This window comes from Poromitra crassiceps, assembly GCF_964638095.1.
Source record: "Poromitra crassiceps genome assembly, chromosome: 14".
Classification (NCBI taxonomy): domain Eukaryota; kingdom Metazoa; phylum Chordata; class Actinopteri; order Beryciformes; family Melamphaidae; genus Poromitra; species Poromitra crassiceps.
Genome location: NC_139633.1, coordinates 68,870 through 86,987, shown reverse-complemented (window position 1 = coordinate 86,987; position 18,118 = coordinate 68,870). Strand labels below are relative to the sequence as shown.

Below are 18,118 nucleotides of genomic sequence, written 5' to 3'. Positions count from 1 at the left end.
AAATCACTACACATGCTTTATAATGGTTTCTCACCTGAAATAGTTGATTGATTGATTGATTCATTCATTTGTCAGATTTTAAAATGCATGTAGGTTTTGATGCCCCTTAGGTAGAGCCATATGAAATCCGTTTTTTTTTTCACGAATTCTGTTTTTTCCATTTTAATTTTTATTTAGAAGTTAGGAGCGATATTCTTTCTTTTTTTGATGACTTGGCTCTCTCAGGCAGCCTCTTCGACATGTTTCTCAAGGTGAAAACTAAGTTGTGAGGTGCAGTAAGGGTCCCACGCAAGACCGACCCCCCCCTCTCAAAACACCCCAATTGAAAACAGAATCATTTATCTAGGCCTATTTTACAATTATGAAATCATTTAGGTTACTACGGTAATTAGATCTACTTCTTATTGATAATTAGGCCTACTTTTATCAAATTCAGCCAAATTATGGAAAATTCTGCAATATTCCATGTTTTACAGTTGATTGCATTTTTATTACCAAATTACATGATTCCGTCCATTTTGCGGAAATCATATGGCCCTACCCTTAGGCCACAACTATACACATAATAAAATTGTCATCGGGTTAGCTTTAGGCATTGTTGTTAGTAAATGGCCATTGTTGTTTATTAGCTTAAAAGAAAGAAAATACATCTACCCTCACCTGTACTTCTTTACCTGATACTTCCAGGGAACCAGGATGTGAAGTGAAAGTTTTGCATTTGTTATATTAAGCTCTGGATGAAAAGGAAATGTTATCAGTGTGACTCAAAATAAGCGGGATCTAAGGTCATCAAAAAGTAATGATACATTTAGTACAGGGTACTACTGTATGAAGTCGTCACGCACATCCACAAACCTTCGAGGCAGGTGCTGAACCAAAAGAAGATGGCATAAAAGAAAGAAAGTCCGCACACTGTAGCAGCCTTTAGCCCATGTAATTATACATCCCAATATTATATTTGATATGATCTAAAGAGAGCTACATTGTGCAGACGTTCTTTCTTTTATGCCATTACAATGGAATGTGAATTGACTAGTACAGGGCTTTTCAAAGTACGAGGCGGGCCCCCCCAGGGGGGCTTGAAGCAGTTTCAGGGGAGGCTCAGGGGAGGGGAATGGAAGTGAAAAAATATGACCTTAGTTATCAAACAGAGATCACATAATAGCCTAAATGTGTGTGATTTGGAGATAGTTCAGAGATTCAGTAGATTTGTGGAGTTGTTCCTTCTTTCCCAGAGTCAGAAACCAATAAATGCCTTAGGACAGACCTCTTTATGCATTTTGTGTAGTCTGAAGTATATATCAAACAGGCTATTGTTGAGTGTCTATGAGATCAAATAATATAAGCATGAGCCCATAGGCATCTGGGGATTGAGCGAGGGGGGCGCCATTTTCCAAGCATTGTCTGGGGGGAGTCCCATAGTCTTAGACTTTGAAAACCCCTGGACTAGTAGTGCACACAAGACCTTTTTCTCTAGAGGATGTACTTCCTGATATTTCCCTAATCATCTGCAGTGCCACCTCTTGCTGGGAAACACAACCTGGCCGCCTACTCTCAGATACAACTGATTGGTTTAACGCCAGAGACCAGAGTGTCTGGCCTTCATCGGCCATGTTTGGTTCTAACTCGCTGAACATTCACAAAACTCCCTCAGTCGCTGGCCTGGCACTGGCACCTTATTAAGTCTCCTCTTTCACCACACACACACACACACACACACACACACACACACACACACACACACACACACACACACACACACACACACACACACACACACACAAGCCTGGTCTGTCTTTCTGTCAGTTGGTGGCAAGCGAAACCTCCTCATTTATTTATATGAATGAACCCATAAGTGAGAGAGAGAGAGGCAAAGATGTAAGATGGAGAGAGACCAGGAAAAGACGAGTGGAGGGGGAAACAGGAAGTGTTGTGGAGAGATGGAGACCAGGAGGAGAGGAGGGAAGGGGGAAACGGGAAGTGTTGTGGAGAGATGAAGACCAGGGCCGTTTCTCAATACCAAGAATGCATTCTTGTTCTTGTGTGGGGAGAACGTTCTCCAACCAGAGCATCCTCGGTAAAGTGGGCATGTCAAGAACACATCCGGGAATTTTAAGCGTTCTTGGCGAAATGTGAACTTTGTATTGGAACAGTACTTGGGCTGCGACTGATGACGTTTCACAGGACCACAAGAACACAAGAACACACAAGAACGCTTATTGAGAAACGGCCCAGGAGGAGAGGAGTGAAGGGGGAAACAGGAAGTGTTGTGGAGAGATGCAGAGAGTTCCCCAAACTTTTGAGTAGCCAGTCAGATTGAAAAAGTAGCCGGATCATGTTTGCGGCGTTTGTTCCAGTGGTCCTTTTCCCAGTTAATAAACAAACCTCAAATATGTATCCATGAGTGTGACAATTGAAATAATACAAATAAACATTCTTATAAAGGCCCAATGCTCAATTTAATTATAAATAAAACAATGTCCATATTGCAAAACACAAACGGGCAATGTATATTTTTAAGAACAAAGAAAATAGTAATAACTGTATGTTTCCCACAGGATTTGGAGAGATTATGGTGGGTAGACCTTGCTTGGACCCTCTTGGGGGGTTCGGGGGGCCATGCCCCCTGTAAGAAAAATGTGTACATTTTAAACTAAAATGCATGAATCTGGTTCACTTTGAGAACCAATTTAAGAGGCTAGATCAGGGGTGGGCAATTATTTTTCATGGGGGGCCACATGAGAAACCCAGATTGTTGCCGGAGGCCGAACAAATATTGTCATGCCGTAACCCAGGAACTTTGATGATAGAGAGGGCCACAAAAAAATGTCCTCGCCACCAGCGGGCCAAATTTTGCTGAGCGTTGGGGGCCGAATAGCGCTGGCGCGCAAAAACTTTGTGCATTTGAAGTCAGGTTTAGAGGAATAACTAATTTTAAATTAACAGTTGTGATGTCATTATTCAGTCTTAAACACCAATATTTGATCCTTTTCTCACTCACTCCTATGTCACCACTTGCTCTCCCTGCAGGGATTGAAATTAGCTTTTTTGACCACCTGCCAATATGGCTGCTAGAAGTTACCAGCCAATTAGAATTTCCACTAGCCAAAATGTTTTTCTTGAAATAAACCAGAATATGAGTGGGTTAATTTAAGGTGGGCTGAATGACTCACACAGCATCAACTCGTGGCTTGAAGGAAAAGGAAACATTCCACCTTAAAGGTCCCAATTCGTGCAGCTGTAACCTCTTAAAAACGTGTGTCTCTGGTCCATAAAACATGATTCTGGATTAATCTGTCGAAAATATAGCAAACCCGTTTGTTGTGACGGAGTTCTCACTCCCTCTTCTGGTTGCTTCCCAAGAACGGCTTGTTTCTATAATATATTCAGAACTAACAGTTCCCATTGGCCGCTGAGGGAGAGCCCGCCCCAGGCTCCCAGCGGCCAATCAGATTAGCGTCTGTGGACCAGCACGCTAGGTTGCGAGTTATCGTTAACTAAACGGTACTACGCTAAAGAGGACATCTCAAAATGCCTAGACTTACCGAATGCACCTCTGCAGTTGCTGGATCACGTACAGTTGGCGTCGCTCCAGCTAGAAGTGTTAATTTTGTGGCTATAGACTAAATGGTGCAGGTAGCTTGTGTGAGAGAGACCCGCGCAGTATGCAGAGGAAGCTAGTGACGTCCCGATTCCCCCAGATTCCCCTCTGGGCAAACGAAGCGTTTGGGGGTGTGGCTTGGAGGAGACTGCAGAGGGACGCTGGATAGGGACAAATCCAACTGTGGCAGTTCTGAGCGTGTGACCACTCATTACAGGGAGGGCTGACAGCAGTATATATGCATTTACAAGTAAAAACAGCTTTTGCACGGAATGGGACCTTTAACTAGCTACAGCGCGGGGAAAACCTCAGTTTAATAAAAGCTATACTGAAACAGCTACTGGCTTTTTCAGCATCAAAATATATTTTTTTCCACCAGTAGCCTACCTATAACAAGTAAAGATGAAAAAGGCAGCCAAACATTTCATTTTTCGGACCAGCTGCTAAAAAGGTATGTTTACAATCATGAAGAAACAATGTTAAAAGCGTGTTTCTTTTCAACACGGTCAAATCAAAAGTTAGCGTTAATCACCCCACCTGTGCGTGTGCAGGTGTTCCCCATATAGGTGCGTTCCCCCACTTCTCTAGATAGCACTACTCCTCTGGAAAGGACCACTGAATCTGCTTTATGTTGCAATGAAGTAGGGCTGCAACTCACAATTATTTTCATTATTGATTAAAATGTCGATTATTTTCTTGACTTATCAATTAGTCGTTTGGTCTTTAAGATGTCACAAAATGGGTGGAAATTTTACTTAAAAAAAGTACAGTGAATGAATGAAGGCCTGGTCTCTCTCTTAGCCTGGGAGCTCTTCTTGCTGTGTGGCAAACAGAGGACGTCCAAAAGTCCACAAGACTGTTTACTATGCTGTCAATAAAACATCTCTTACAACCACATGGGATTAAGCACTACAGCCTGTCAACCGGCGAGGTGACGCAAGTGACAACAGCACGGCCTCATATTTAATCAGTCAAAAATAAAAGGAGACACAGACACCAGAATACCAGAGAAGCTTTTGATCAGTTGGAAAAGGCATTTTATCCTTGATGAAGACGTAGCTTTCTTCTTACTCGACCAGTCAATTAGCTTGCTAGCTGGCATATCTGTTACATCTCATATTGAGCTGGAAATCCTGGTAACTCATCGACTGAGGGGTTAAGTATGTTAGCTGGCATGGTAACCATGAAACACCTGCATCTTAGCCGGTCAATCAAATGATTGGGCGGGAGCTTCCTCTCCATTGTGCTGCAGTGAGGGGCGGCTGTAGCTCAGGAGTAGAGCGGGTCGTCCACTAATCGCTTTGGATAAAAGAGGTCGGTGGTTCGATTCCCGGCTCCTCCAGTCTGCATGTCGAAGTGTCCTTGGGCAAGACACTGAACCCCAAATTGCTCCCGTTGGTGTGCCAGCATCCTGCGTGGTAGCCTGCCGCCATCGGTGTGTGAATGGGTGAATGTACCTACTTTGGATATACCGCTTTGGATAAAAGCGCTATATAAATGCAGGCCATTTACCATTTTACCATTTACCAGTGAGATAGGGATGTAGCCTCGCAGACTTTCAACATATTGGCGTCTAACTAGTCTCGCTTGCCAGACCCTCTCCGTTTCGCGCTGTAGAGAGCGCAGGAGAGAGTCTGGCTCCTCTTAAGGTCTCATTATGCTGTCCGCATCAGCGAGGAACGCGAGTGTCCGCACGGAAAAGTGACGTCAAATCAGCAGACACGCCCCTCCGCAAGGCTCCGTGCGGACGGTTTTCGCCTGGCCGTGCGCACCCCGAATTTTGTAACTACACGGACGCGGATGCGGACGCGGCTGGGCGGACAAAGTGGAGTTTTCAAGACTCGCGCTCAATTCCGCGAGCAGAAACCCACACAGAGTATAAAAGCTCCACACGTTTCCTCGTCAGGATTCCGTGTCTCTCATTTCCGTGCGGCCGGCCAAAGCGTCAAGCATAATCCAGGCTTTACTCTCACTCTGGTATAGCGGGAAAAAAGGCTCTGTTATCTTTCCAACCATCCACCCAAAGTACCAAGCAGGCCTGCTTTATTGCACAATCCAAATCTTCGTCAGGACTTGCCATTTTCAGCGTGTAGCAACGCTAGTGTCGTCGTTGTTTCAGAGCGCAGGAGGCATTCGAGAGCGGACAGGGAGCGGAAAGGGATTAACCTTCGCTCCGACTGAAATGGTCGGAGCCAACGGCAGAGCGTGTCCCCGCAGCCTGCTTCCAGTGAGTCAGACTAGGCAGAGCGTGTCCCTGCAGCCTGCTTCCAGGGAGTCAGACTAGGCAGAGCGTGTCCCGGCAGCCTGCTTCCAGGGAGTCAGACTAGGCAGAGCGTGTCCCTGCAGCCTGCTTCCAGGGAGTCAGACTAGGCAGAGCGTGTCCCCGCAGCCTGCTTCCAGGGAGTCAGACTAGGCAGAGCGTGTCCCCGCAGCCTGCTTCCAGGGAGTCAGACTAGGCAGAGCGTGTCCCCGCAGCCTGCTTCCAGGGAGTCAGACTAGGCAGAGCGTGTCCCCGCAGCCTGCTTCCAGGGAGTCAGACTAGGCAGAGCGTGTCCCTGCAGCCTGCTTCCAGGGAGTCAGACTAGGCAGAGCGTGTCCCTGCAGCCTGCTTCCAGGGAGTCAGACTAGGCAGAGCGTGTCCCCGGAGCCTGCTTCCAGGGAGTCAGACTAGGCAGAGCGTGTCCCAGCAGCCTGCTTCCAGGGAGTCAGACTAGGCAGAGCGTGTCCCTGCAGCCTGCTTCCAGGGAGTCAGACTAGGCAGAGCGTGTCCCCGCAGCCTGCTTCCAGGGAGTCAGACTAGGCAGAGCGTGTCCCGGCAGCCTGCTTCCAGGGAGTCAGACTAGGCAGAGCGTGTCCCCGCAGCCTGCTTCCAGTGAGTCAGACTAGGCAGAGCGTGTCCCCACAGCCTGCTTCCAGGGAGTCAGACTAGGCAGAGCGTGTCCCGGCAGCCTGCTTCCAGGGAGTCAGACTAGGCAGAGCGTGTCCCTGCAGCCTGCTTCCAGGGAGTCAGACTAGGCAGAGCGTGTCCCTGCAGCCTGCTTCCAGGGAGTCAGACTAGGCATAGCATGTCCCGGCAGCCTGCTTCCAGTGAGTCAGACTAGGCAGAGCGTGTCCCTGCAGCCTGCTTCCAGGGAGTCAGACTAGGCAGAGCGTGTCCCCGCAGCCTGCTTCCAGTGAGTCAGACTAGGCAGAGCGTGTCCCCGCAGCCTGCTTCCAGGGAGTCAGACTAGGCAGAGCGTGTCCCGGCAGCCTGCTTCCAGGGAGTCAGACTAGGCAGAGCGTGTCCCTGCAGCCTGCTTCCAGGGAGTCAGACTAGGCAGAGCATGTCCCTGCAGCCTGCTTCCAGGGAGTCAGACTAGGCAGAGCGTGTCCCCGGCAGCCTGCTTCCAGTGAGTCAGACTAGGGTCTAACAAGTTACTCTGTGTCTGTTACAAGTGAAACGATGCGTCCACGTTGTTTACATGGAAACCTCTGTTTTTCATGCTTGAGAAAACAGGTCTGGACCTCTGTCCTCATCTGTGGCTTTGGCCACGAGTCTATTATTGACTTGACTTTACGGGATGCGTGACGGCTATAATGAGCTTCATGTGCAGTTAGAGGAATGCAGCCTTACGAGTTAGTAAGGCTTGCATTGTGTGTGTGTGTCAGGTGGAAATGGAATGAGGTAGTACAATTTTACACATTGTTGTGACCGTGTGCCAAAGGCATTTGCATGTGATTTGCTGCGTCTTCTTGTGTTGTGTGTGACTGACTGCCTTCTTGTGTTGTGTGTGACTGACTGCCATTTTCTGAAGACCGGCTACTGGCAGAAGACAAAGACAACAGCGGCTCTTTTTTTAAGATTATTTTTTTATATAGGACAGTAGGCAGACAGGAAAGGTGGGGAGAGAGAGAGGATGACATGTGGCAAAGGACCGCAGGTCGGATTCGAACCCGGGTCGGCCGCGCAAAGGGCCGAGGCCGGGCCTTCGTGGTATGCGTGCTACCAGGTGAGCTACCAGGACGCACAACTGCTCTTTATAATTGGCGGGTTGCCAGGTTTCATTGAACGCTTTGATGATGGTACTGTAGCTGTGAAAAGTGGGAGACTGTCTGGGAGGTGACATTATTTTAGGTTTTAGATTTGCTTTGGCTTTTTAGCACTCACTTTTTAGCGATGATTACATTATTGGATATTATTGACATAATTATGGGGCAAAGGAAAAATCCCACCACCATAAAATATTTTAATATTGGTGATCTAGATTGAGTTTATGTGTGTGTGTATGTATATATATGTATATATATGTATATATATATATATATATATATATATATATATATATATATATATATATATATGTATATATATATATGTATATGTATGTGTATATATATATATATATATATATATATATATATATATATATATATATATATATATATATATATATATATATTTATTTATTTCTGACATCCCCCCACCCCCTATTTTTCTCCCTAATTGTACTTGGCCAATTCCCCCTGCTGCCCCGGTGGCTGCCCCACCCTCTGCCGATCTGGGAAGAGCCGTAGACACACACACGTTTCCTCCGAGACTTGCGCAGTTGCCAGCCGCTTCTTTTCACCTGACAGCGGGGAGCTTCACCGGCAGGACGTAGAGAGCACGTGAGAGGATCACACTTATTCCCACCAGCTCCCTTCCGCCCCGAACAGGCGCCCCAACCGACCAGAGGAGGCGCTAGTGCAGCGACCAGGACACATAACCTCATTCTGGCTTCCCACCCACACAGACAAAGCCAATCGTGCCTGTATGGATGCCCCGACCCAGCTGGAGATAAGACGGGGGGCGCGAGCCTGCGACCCTCGTGTTGGTAGGCAGGGAATCTACCGCTCCGTTTTTGTGTATATTTCTTATTCATGTGGAGAACTTGCCAAACATAGATGATTTGACATCACGTGGAGATATTTCCAGCAGCAAAACTGGGAGTTTAATCTAAAACATCAGAAGTAAACGGTTTTGGCGTCCCTCAGAATCAAACCGCAATGGTGTCTTTAGTCAAGTCAAGTTTATTTGTATAGCCCCTAATACACTAACATGATGCTGCCAGATGGATGGATGGGTCAATACCGCCCCATCTGGCGGAGTCGGGTTACTAATTCACAAGCATATCTCTCAATCTTATGTTAGAGAGAGACAGAGGGAGAGGGACATACTGTTTTGCACAAAGAGACGTTCAGTAATCACACAGGGAGAAATCCATGTTTGAGTAAGAGGCACAACTCTCTTTTTCTTGACTGTAAATTCTCTCTGCTATTTCTCTCTCCAGATATAAGCCACAGCTGGATTGAATGAATTCACATCCGTTCTCTTGGGGTTGTCGGAACGTCATGTTCTGGGAAATCACTAACTTGAGTAGGAATATTTCTTTTGCAACTGGCTGTCTTCGTTGTTTGGACAGTAATGTGTTGTGCCAAAGGAGCTCACTAAAAACAGGGTATTTCACCCGGACGGGCGTGGTTTTGCAGGATGTAGCGGTGCGCGCTTTGGCGAGCTCCGTGATCTTCTCAGCCCGTGCTCTGGTTGGGAGGCAGAGAGGAGGTGGTTGGGTTTGAGGCACGGGGGTCACGGAGGTGATGGTTAGAGCAAGCTTACGTGTCGTGAAAGTCATGAAGAAGTGACGAGCCGATGAGAGGCACACAACACTCTGCGACGCGGGATGCAAGTCATGAAATACCATGTTTTTAGGGAATCCCTTATGCCAAAGAGTCTGTCGGTTTCCTGTGAATGATGACAGTCATCTCAGCTTCCATATTTCACTGGCATGGCATGCATATATTATCTTTGTCATCATGTCACACAGTCAGCTCGCCTTCCATGTTTCACTGGTTCCTCAAAGGTTTTGCTTCCTTTGAGGTATTATTACTGTCATATTAAACATTTAATTTATGTTGATGCCAGACAAAACCGTGCAATGCGAAATGACTGAGCCACAGATGAAACCAGCAGGTACTGTAGAGGTCTGATGAAGGAATTGGCCCATAAAGTGACAAAAACGTTGAAATTGGAACACATTCAGAAAGGACAGTTCAGTTGTGTGTTTATAGCACTTGCCAATAATGGATAGTTGTTGATTGATGTCCACCTTGGAAAGCTGCCCAGTATCACCACTGTCACAAAGTGTCGTATCAGCATTTCTGTTGAGCTGCTTGGGGCCCCCGGGGAAAAGAACATTAGACGCATGATGCACGCGCGGGCGCACACACACGCACACACGCGCACACACACACACACACACACACACACACACACACACACACACACACACACACACACACACATGCACACACACACCACACGCACACACGCACACACACACACACACACACCCACACACCCACACAGCACACAGTGCACAGATACTGTAAAGAAAGAAGTCCCCCCTCCCCCCCCCCCTCTGTTCTCTCTGTCCAGAGAGGGAGATGATCATCTGCTGTGTTTCCCTCCAGGGGTACAGGGTTATGATGGGGATCCTAGCTGAAAAACGCATTTCAAAGTTCTCTCAACACCTTCACTACACACACACACACGCGCGCGTGCGCGCACATCCACATATGCACACACTGTCTCTCTCGCTCACACTTTCTCTCCATCAACTTGTACTTGTCGTTTTCTTTTGTTCTGTCACTCACTTAATTGTTCCCTCTTTCACACTTCCTTCCTATTTTCCTTTCTCTCTCTCTCTCTCTCTCTCTCTGTCTGTCACTTTCTCCTGTACTCTCTCTCCCTCTGGTCCTTTGTTTAGGTTTATTAGGAAAGGAGTGGACTATAAAGGCCGGGAGTGGCCGCAGTTTATATTTCAAGACAGCAGTTTATGACATGGAGGGCACACTGTGCACGTAATACACCCTGTTGCCTCGTATTGATGATGTGGCATTAAATGCTAGCCTGATATCAGACTGGATTGTCAACTCGTTACAGTGTCCATTTCCTTCTCAGCAGAAGCAGTCAACTGACCTGTTACACAGTGTCCATTTCCTTCTCAGCAGAAGCAGTCAACTAAGGGGACATTCACAACAAAAGCGTTTTTTTTTTCAGTCAGAACGCTTTGAAAATCATGTCAAGGGCGCTTCCATTGTGCACAAAACACAGTGCACGGAGCGTTTTTTTTTGGCTTCGTTTTATTTTCCCCTGCAGTCGCGCGCACTAGAGTTCAGCACACAACGACCACACAGACGGTAGCCAGCTAGTTTTGTCTGTTTGATGTTGTTCACTGTCAACATGAAAGCCAGATTATTGCCAATTCTGGCAGCAGCGGAGGTTGAGGATACCTCGGGAGGAGAAAAGGTAGGAGGAGTGGAAAAGACGAGCAGGGCGCTTTTCCACTCCTCCTACCACAGTTTTTCAACTTTTTTCAGCTTTAAAACGCCCACAGCGCTCCTCCAAAAACAACAGACGCCACCAGCGCTAAACGCCAGGTGCGTTCATTAAAAGAGGAGCACGTTTAGCACGTCCTTACATAGAGAATGAATTGCAGAAAGACGCTGGCAGCTCCAAAAGCGCTTTGGGTGTGAATGTCCCCTAACCTGTTACACAGTGTCAATTTCCTTCTCAGCAGAAGCAGTCAACTAACGTGTTACCCAATGTCAATTTCCTTCTCAGCAGAAGTAGTCAAACTTTAAAGATTTTTAAAGCTTGGTTATCATTGAGCAAGTTTCAAACTGATTTCCCACACTTGCTATAATTATTTGAATTCACTGGATTGCACAGATTTATAGGGTATCGGCCCCTTTAGGCTGACTGATGATGTCATAGCTCGCGCGCAGCTCGGCTCCTGCGTGGTCTTGCCTGCTCTATTGGCATGCTCAGCATAAAAGCGAGCAAGTGGACTCTGTTTCATAAGTGGGCTCTGTTTCAATTTTTGTCCCACTGATGATGTCACAATGTCTATGACATCAGTGAGTGACATCACTATTGACCAAAATCATGTCCCACTGATGACGTCACAATGTCTGTGACATCATCAGTGTCATAGACATTGTGACTTATGATGTCACATGCGCAGAGCTCAACCAGGTTCTGACTGAAGAGCTTGGCCTTATATACAACTGGATCAAGGCAAATAAACTCATACTTAACATATCTAAAACTATGTGTATAGTTTTTGGTTCTAATCATAGATTGTCACACATTCCTAAGATTAGTTTACTGATAGATGGTCAAGCTATACGGCAAAGTAAAAACAGTGAAGCTTCTTGGACTTTGGCTTGACAGTTCATTGTCGTGGTCCGAGCACATCAACAGGGTGGTTGCCAAAATGGGTAGAACAGTTGCCATTACTAGAAAGTGTGCATCGCCAAATTGTTTGTTCATTAGTTCCGTGTCATTTGGATTATTGCTCTGTGGTATGGGCATCTGCATCTAAGGGTCTACTAGGGAAGTTACAAGTAGCACAAAACAAAGCAGCTAGGCTGGTCCTGGGGTGCTCCCCTAGGTCTAGCGTAACTGACATGCATACGTCTTACATGGCTTAGTGTTGAGAAAAGGCGAACGGTAAACCTACTTACATTATATATCTTCACAGAGTTATTCAAACTCAAACTCCTACATTTCTTTTCAACAACATAATTTATAGCTTTTTTTGACTATTCACTTCCTGAAGAAGGCTAGATGCCGAAACGCGTCCAAGTTGATTTGTAAAGTCTAAAATGACATTGCCATGTAAATAAAGGCACTTTAACTTTTTTAAAGGAGAGTGCCTTGGAGTTTTTTGTTTTTTCAAGTCTATTTGTAACCCTATCCAAAGAGCACCTCAAACAAACACACTTTTTGAGTCCAGGAAGCGCTCCTTCCTAAACATTTTTAACATAATTTATAGTTCAGGGATTCATACACACTCCACCAGATGGGCGAGTGGTGGTCAGATGACTTTACCCAGACCAAAAACCAACTACATGAAGAAAACCATCATATACAGGTCCATAGCCTCTTGGAATGAAGGGTCTGAATCTATACTCTGTATATATATATATATATATATATATATATATATATTAGGGGTGTGCCAATTAATCGTTTTTTAGATGCATCGTGATGAGTCACGTGACGATTAAAATCGATTCACAATGTTCGATTATCGATTTGCAAAAAATTGCATTTTTTTTTTTTTTTTTTTTTTTTTTTGCTTTATTTGCAAAAAATACGGTATTTCGCCCGGAAAGCAATTCCTTAACTGTGAAACGAGACCAAAACCGAAGTACTGGAAACTGGAATCACTGAAGAAAGCATGCAGGGTGGCTGTAACATGTGATGCGTGGACTTCAGTCGCAACTGAAGATAATGGAGGTACATTTGTTTGTTTACTTTAATTAATGGATACTGACAAATATACCTTGCTTAAAAAAAATCCTGTTTGGTGAAAAAGATGCATCGAAAATCGTGATTAATCGTAATAATCGTAATAATCGAATCGTAGCACCCTTAATCGTAATCGAATCAAATCGTGAGGTGCCTAAGGTGGCACACCCCTAATATAAACGATTCAGACAGACAAGTCCGTCTTTTATTGTCACACGATCATTTTGCCAGATGAAGGTCTTGTTGTGACCGAAACGTTGCTAAATAAAAGTCTGAAGTGAAGTCAGTGTGCGGGATTCTCCTTTCTCAACTCATCTGATGCTCCGACGCACCTGACGCACACGGTTTGTGCAGAGATCACCCCTCTTCTACATTGTCACACGATCACACATCAACACATGCATGCGGCCACAAACACACACATGCTGACGGTGGCCGGTGAAATTTGTCCTCTGCATTTGACCCATCCTGGCTTGTCCTTTCCTCCGGGGGGCAGGCCAGGAGCAGTGGTCGCTTTCTCGTACAGCGCCCGGGGACCAACTTCGGGTGTTGTCGTCACTGGTCGGATGACGATGACGATCTGATCTTCTGCATGTTTTTAGTGGGGGGGGTTATATACGGAGGAACCCCCTGGGGGAGCACGGGGAGAACATGCAAACTCCACACAGACAGAAAGGCCCTTACGACGAGATACCCCACCTGGGCAGTAGGCACTGTGAGGATATGGGGGGGAACACAACCACAGCGCCCACAGTGTCCCAGGCGAGAATCGAACTCAGGACCTTCTGACTGTGAGGCGACAGCTCTACCACTGAGCCACCGTGCCCCCATTACAGTATATATATATATATATATATTATATATATATATATATATATATATATATATATGTATGTATATACTGTATATATATTAAATTATTAGACCTACATGGGTTAATTTTATATCTATTTGACGCTTTCTCTGTACAACTCAAGAGTGCACATTGTCTTACTTGACCTGTTTTGTCCTACAGAACGGCCAGCCACTCCCGGAGCGACAGCTGTGTTGAGGTTGTTTGTTGTGTTTGTAACCTCATCTTCCATCATGTGGCAGAGAGACCTGTTTCCATCAGAAGGTGGTCTGTGTGTGTCCAGTGTGTCCACTCTCACTGGCTGTTACAGAGCTTACAGGCGGGGGGGTTTGGTGGTCACTGGACTCTTTCAGCAGGAAAGGAGACAGGATGAACACTGACCCCTGGCCTCGTTTCCTTTGATACACACACACGCACACACACACACACACACACACACCAACATTTAACATCGAGAGATGTATTACTTTATGGCATACACTACACACTCACACACAGCGGGAGTGACAACACTGAGATACATCTACAATGCTTGGAGACGCACAAAACAAATGCACACACTCTCTAGACATCCACTAATAACCCAAGTGGGTAACATCTGGTTAGGATTTGCTGTTCCTGGATGCCTCTGACTGTTCATTGTTTGTAGTTTTTTCCAGCTCACTTTTTAAAAAGCCTTGTGAAAGAGTGGATCTCATTCAAGCTGGAGGGCACATGAGGAGAAACGCAACAGCAGGGGATACGTATGAAGTCATGGGCCGGTGCTGATAAAAATGATAAAATGGCGTCGGATCTTTTCGAGATGGCCACCATTTGAAAGTGATAACCTACTTTTTTTGCTTTTCTTATTTTTTTTATTTTTTTTTCATTTTCCTCCTGTTTTTCCCCCCAATTGTACTTGGCCAATTCCCCCTGCTGTCCCGGTCGTTGCTCCGCCCCCTGTGCTGATCTGGGGAGAGTTGTAGACTAGCACATACTTCCAATCCTCCGATACATGTGCGGTTACCAGCCGCTTCTTTTGGACAGTGAGGAGTTTCACCAGCAGGGCGTAGCACGTGAGAGGATCACGCTATTTCCCCCCCAGTTCACCTCCCTCTCCCCGAAACAGGCGCCCCCGCCCGACCAGAGGAGGCACTAGTGTAGCGGTGGTAGGCGAGTGTGCTTTTACCTCGACAATACCCAGACGCCGCGAAAGTGACACCTACTCTTGTGAAATTATACATGGCACAAAATGGGAATAAATTTTACTTTTTTTAAAGATAATTTTAAATCCCCGGTTGAGAAAATTATAGTTTTGTGATACTAGAAGATGACTGTCTCTCTCTTTGTGTCTCACACACACACACGCACGCACGCACGCACACACACACACACACACGCCGCACACACACGCACACACACACTTCCTCTCTTTTTTTTTATACTGCTTTCTAGTGTGTGTAGGAGAATGGAAGCAGTCAATACATAATATGAGATTGTGCTGAAGTCAGAGCTGTAGTATTGACCCAGTAATGTGGTTTTACTGACCCACCGCCACACATACACACGCACACGCACACACACACACACACACACACACACATACACAGACACACACGCACACACACATACACAGACACACACACACACGCACACACACACACGCACACACACATCCATGCACCAGTGGTTTTTGCTACTCAGCCAACATTAGTGCTGAAGAATACATTTGAAAGCAGCTGTGTCGTGCTGCATTAAGCCAACATCTTGTATTTGCGCCTTTCACACACGAAAAGCGTTGCCTCTGTGTGTGTGTGTGTGTGCGTGTGTGTGTGTGTGTGTGTGTGTGTGTGAGAGAAAGAGACACTGTGTGTTCACTTGTTTTAATCTGCATTCAAGTTCTCTGTTGTTCCATGAAGCACTTTGCAACAAGACTGTTGTTCAAAGTAACTAGGCATATCACATGCTCGATTCCTAGGCTCGAATGCTGCGCGCGTGGGCTGGCTAGCTTGGCCTTACCCGCCCTGCAGCTCGCACACGCAGCTCACCCGCTGCGTGGCCTCGCCCGCAGCTCGACTGCTGCATGGCCTCGCCTGCTCATTGTGTTGATGGTAGTTGATGGTGGCTTAGCTATCACTGCTCACGCTAACTAATATTAGTTAGCGTGAGCAGTGATAGCTAAGCCACTATGGCTGAACAGACAAAGAAAAGAGCGCCACCTACAGAAACTCCAAAGTTCAGCAGCAGAATAAGGGAAAAAAAAACAAAGGAAAAAGATTTCACAGTCCCACCACCCGCACTGTTTGATTGACAGGTGGTCTTTGGCAAGGACAGTGCAGAAAACACACCATAGCAATGAGCGCTGAGCACCAAAGATGGCAGCCAAATACAGAAGTAATCTGAGGATGACCACTTTTTAATAAGCACAGTTGATTGAACTTGACTTCCTCTGTCTCTCGTCCTCCCTGTCCTCCACAGATCCAGCCTTATGATAAGATAGCTGCGCGCGGCCTGCCGGACAGCGTGGCCGACAGCCTGAACAAACTGGTGGTGGTGAAGCTGAACGGAGGCCTGGGCACCAGCATGGGCTGCAAGGGCCCCAAGAGCCTGATCAGTGTCCGCAACGAGAACACCTTCCTGGACCTCACCGTGCAGCAGATAGAGGTACAGTGACTCAACACCAGCCACAACCATGACTAACACCTTCCTGGACCTCACCATGCAGCAGATAGAGAGAGGTACAGGTGGCATTCTTCATAGCATTAGCATTAATAGCTTGTGGGTTGATTTTTTTTTTCTGTTGTTGCTCATCACAGTTTGTCTCAACGAATGTTGCTACTGTAGGCTACTTCTGACGAGTAAAGGTCCTTACACATCAAGAGCGATGCGAATACACGGCATGAAATTGCGATGCAAGTTTTGACGCACCTGTCAATCACAGCCACAGATGTGTACACGTCGGAAACGAATTTCTGAAAAATCGACCGTGGTTCGAAAAAATAAACGCCGCAATAACGCTCAGCGAAACTTCGCCGTTGGTATGCACAGTTGCATTGACTGATATACGTAGGTTCGGAAAATATTATTGACGTGCGAATTAATCGCACGAAAAAAAACGCTCCCGATGTGTAAGGACCTTAAGGGGGGAGAAAATTTGGTCAATCTGGCTTTTTGGTATATTGCCTCAATTTTTGTATGTGGATGGATTATTAATTAGCCGTATCCCCAAGTCCACATGCTCTGTTCAGATTTCAAAGTGGGCCCACGACATTCTTAATTTTGGGAACCTCTGCTATAGACATTTTCACGGAATTGTGTTGCCAGGGAACAGTTTGGAACCTAGCTTATGTCCTGTCAGTTAGTGTACCAGCAAACACTGCAACAGGAAGTAAGCTGGGGGTAAGATGAAAGTCTCATGAGAGGAAGAGATGCTGCCAGCATGAAGGCTGCATAGATACATTTCTTTGAAGAGACAGAGATTGTAACATTCTTTTATGTGGTCCAATTACACAGAGAGCAGACATCAGAACTGATCAGTTAGCAGCACAGATACAGAGGCATCGACAGTAGTAAGTTTTGGAAACAGAGATGACATATGTGATGAATATTCAGAGCATTCATTAGAAACGGCACATTAGATTGCACGAGAGTAGAGATGGAACGATATGAAAATTTCATCACGATTATAGTGACCAAAATTATCACGGTTATCAGTATTATCACGGTTTGTTAAAATGTGCTAAACATGTTCAAAAAGTACTAATACACTCACAGAAATCATTTCACCAAGTTTTATATTGAAAACTCAGACCCAAAAAGGATCGATACACTCACTGAAATAATTCTCCAAGGCTGCACGTTTGCATCTGGGAGACGGTTGCCAACTTTGGTTGATGATGGACAGTATATACCATGTTTTTCAAAGCACTGTAATCATGATAACACAGTAATCGCGGTACCACGGTTTTAATGATAATAAAAATTTGAAACGGTACGGTTATCGTAAGGGATTGTATCACGGTTATCATTAAAACCCTACACGAGAGTACAGCTGCTGAGCCAAAGTTACATTTTCACAACAACCAAGATGTCCATTTCCCTGGGGTGTATGGAACAAATTAACGTGTGTCTGCAGCTTCACCTGAAGAGTTATGATGGATGCATCACCATCCACTTTTTTGTTATATCAAGTTTTTTCACGTTTTTCTCCCATTTTCTCCCCAATTGTACTCGGACGAATTCCCCTGCTGTCGCGGTCGTTGCTCCGCCCCCTCTGCCGATCTGGGGAGAGCCGTAGACTAGCACGTGCTTTCTCCGATACATGTGCAGTTGCCAGCTGCTTTTTTTC

General features: G+C 45.9%; 1 protein-coding gene across 3 annotated transcripts in view; it reads left to right on the top strand.

Annotated features, from left to right (window-relative positions):
* The window catches only part of LOC310789371 (UTP--glucose-1-phosphate uridylyltransferase-like), an 82,342-nt gene that overhangs the window by 25,708 nt on the left and 38,516 nt on the right, over window positions 1–18,118 (top strand). For 2 of the 3 annotated variants that reach the window (XM_083651005.1, XM_083651004.1), the window contains exon 4: window positions 16,249–16,434. In XM_083651005.1, coding sequence (XP_083507131.1) covers window positions 16,249–16,434 — 186 coding nt within the window. Of the gene's footprint in view, window positions 1–7,480; window positions 7,591–16,248; window positions 16,435–18,118 lie in introns of those variants that run through there. The other variant, XM_083651006.1, reaches the window with a different exon arrangement.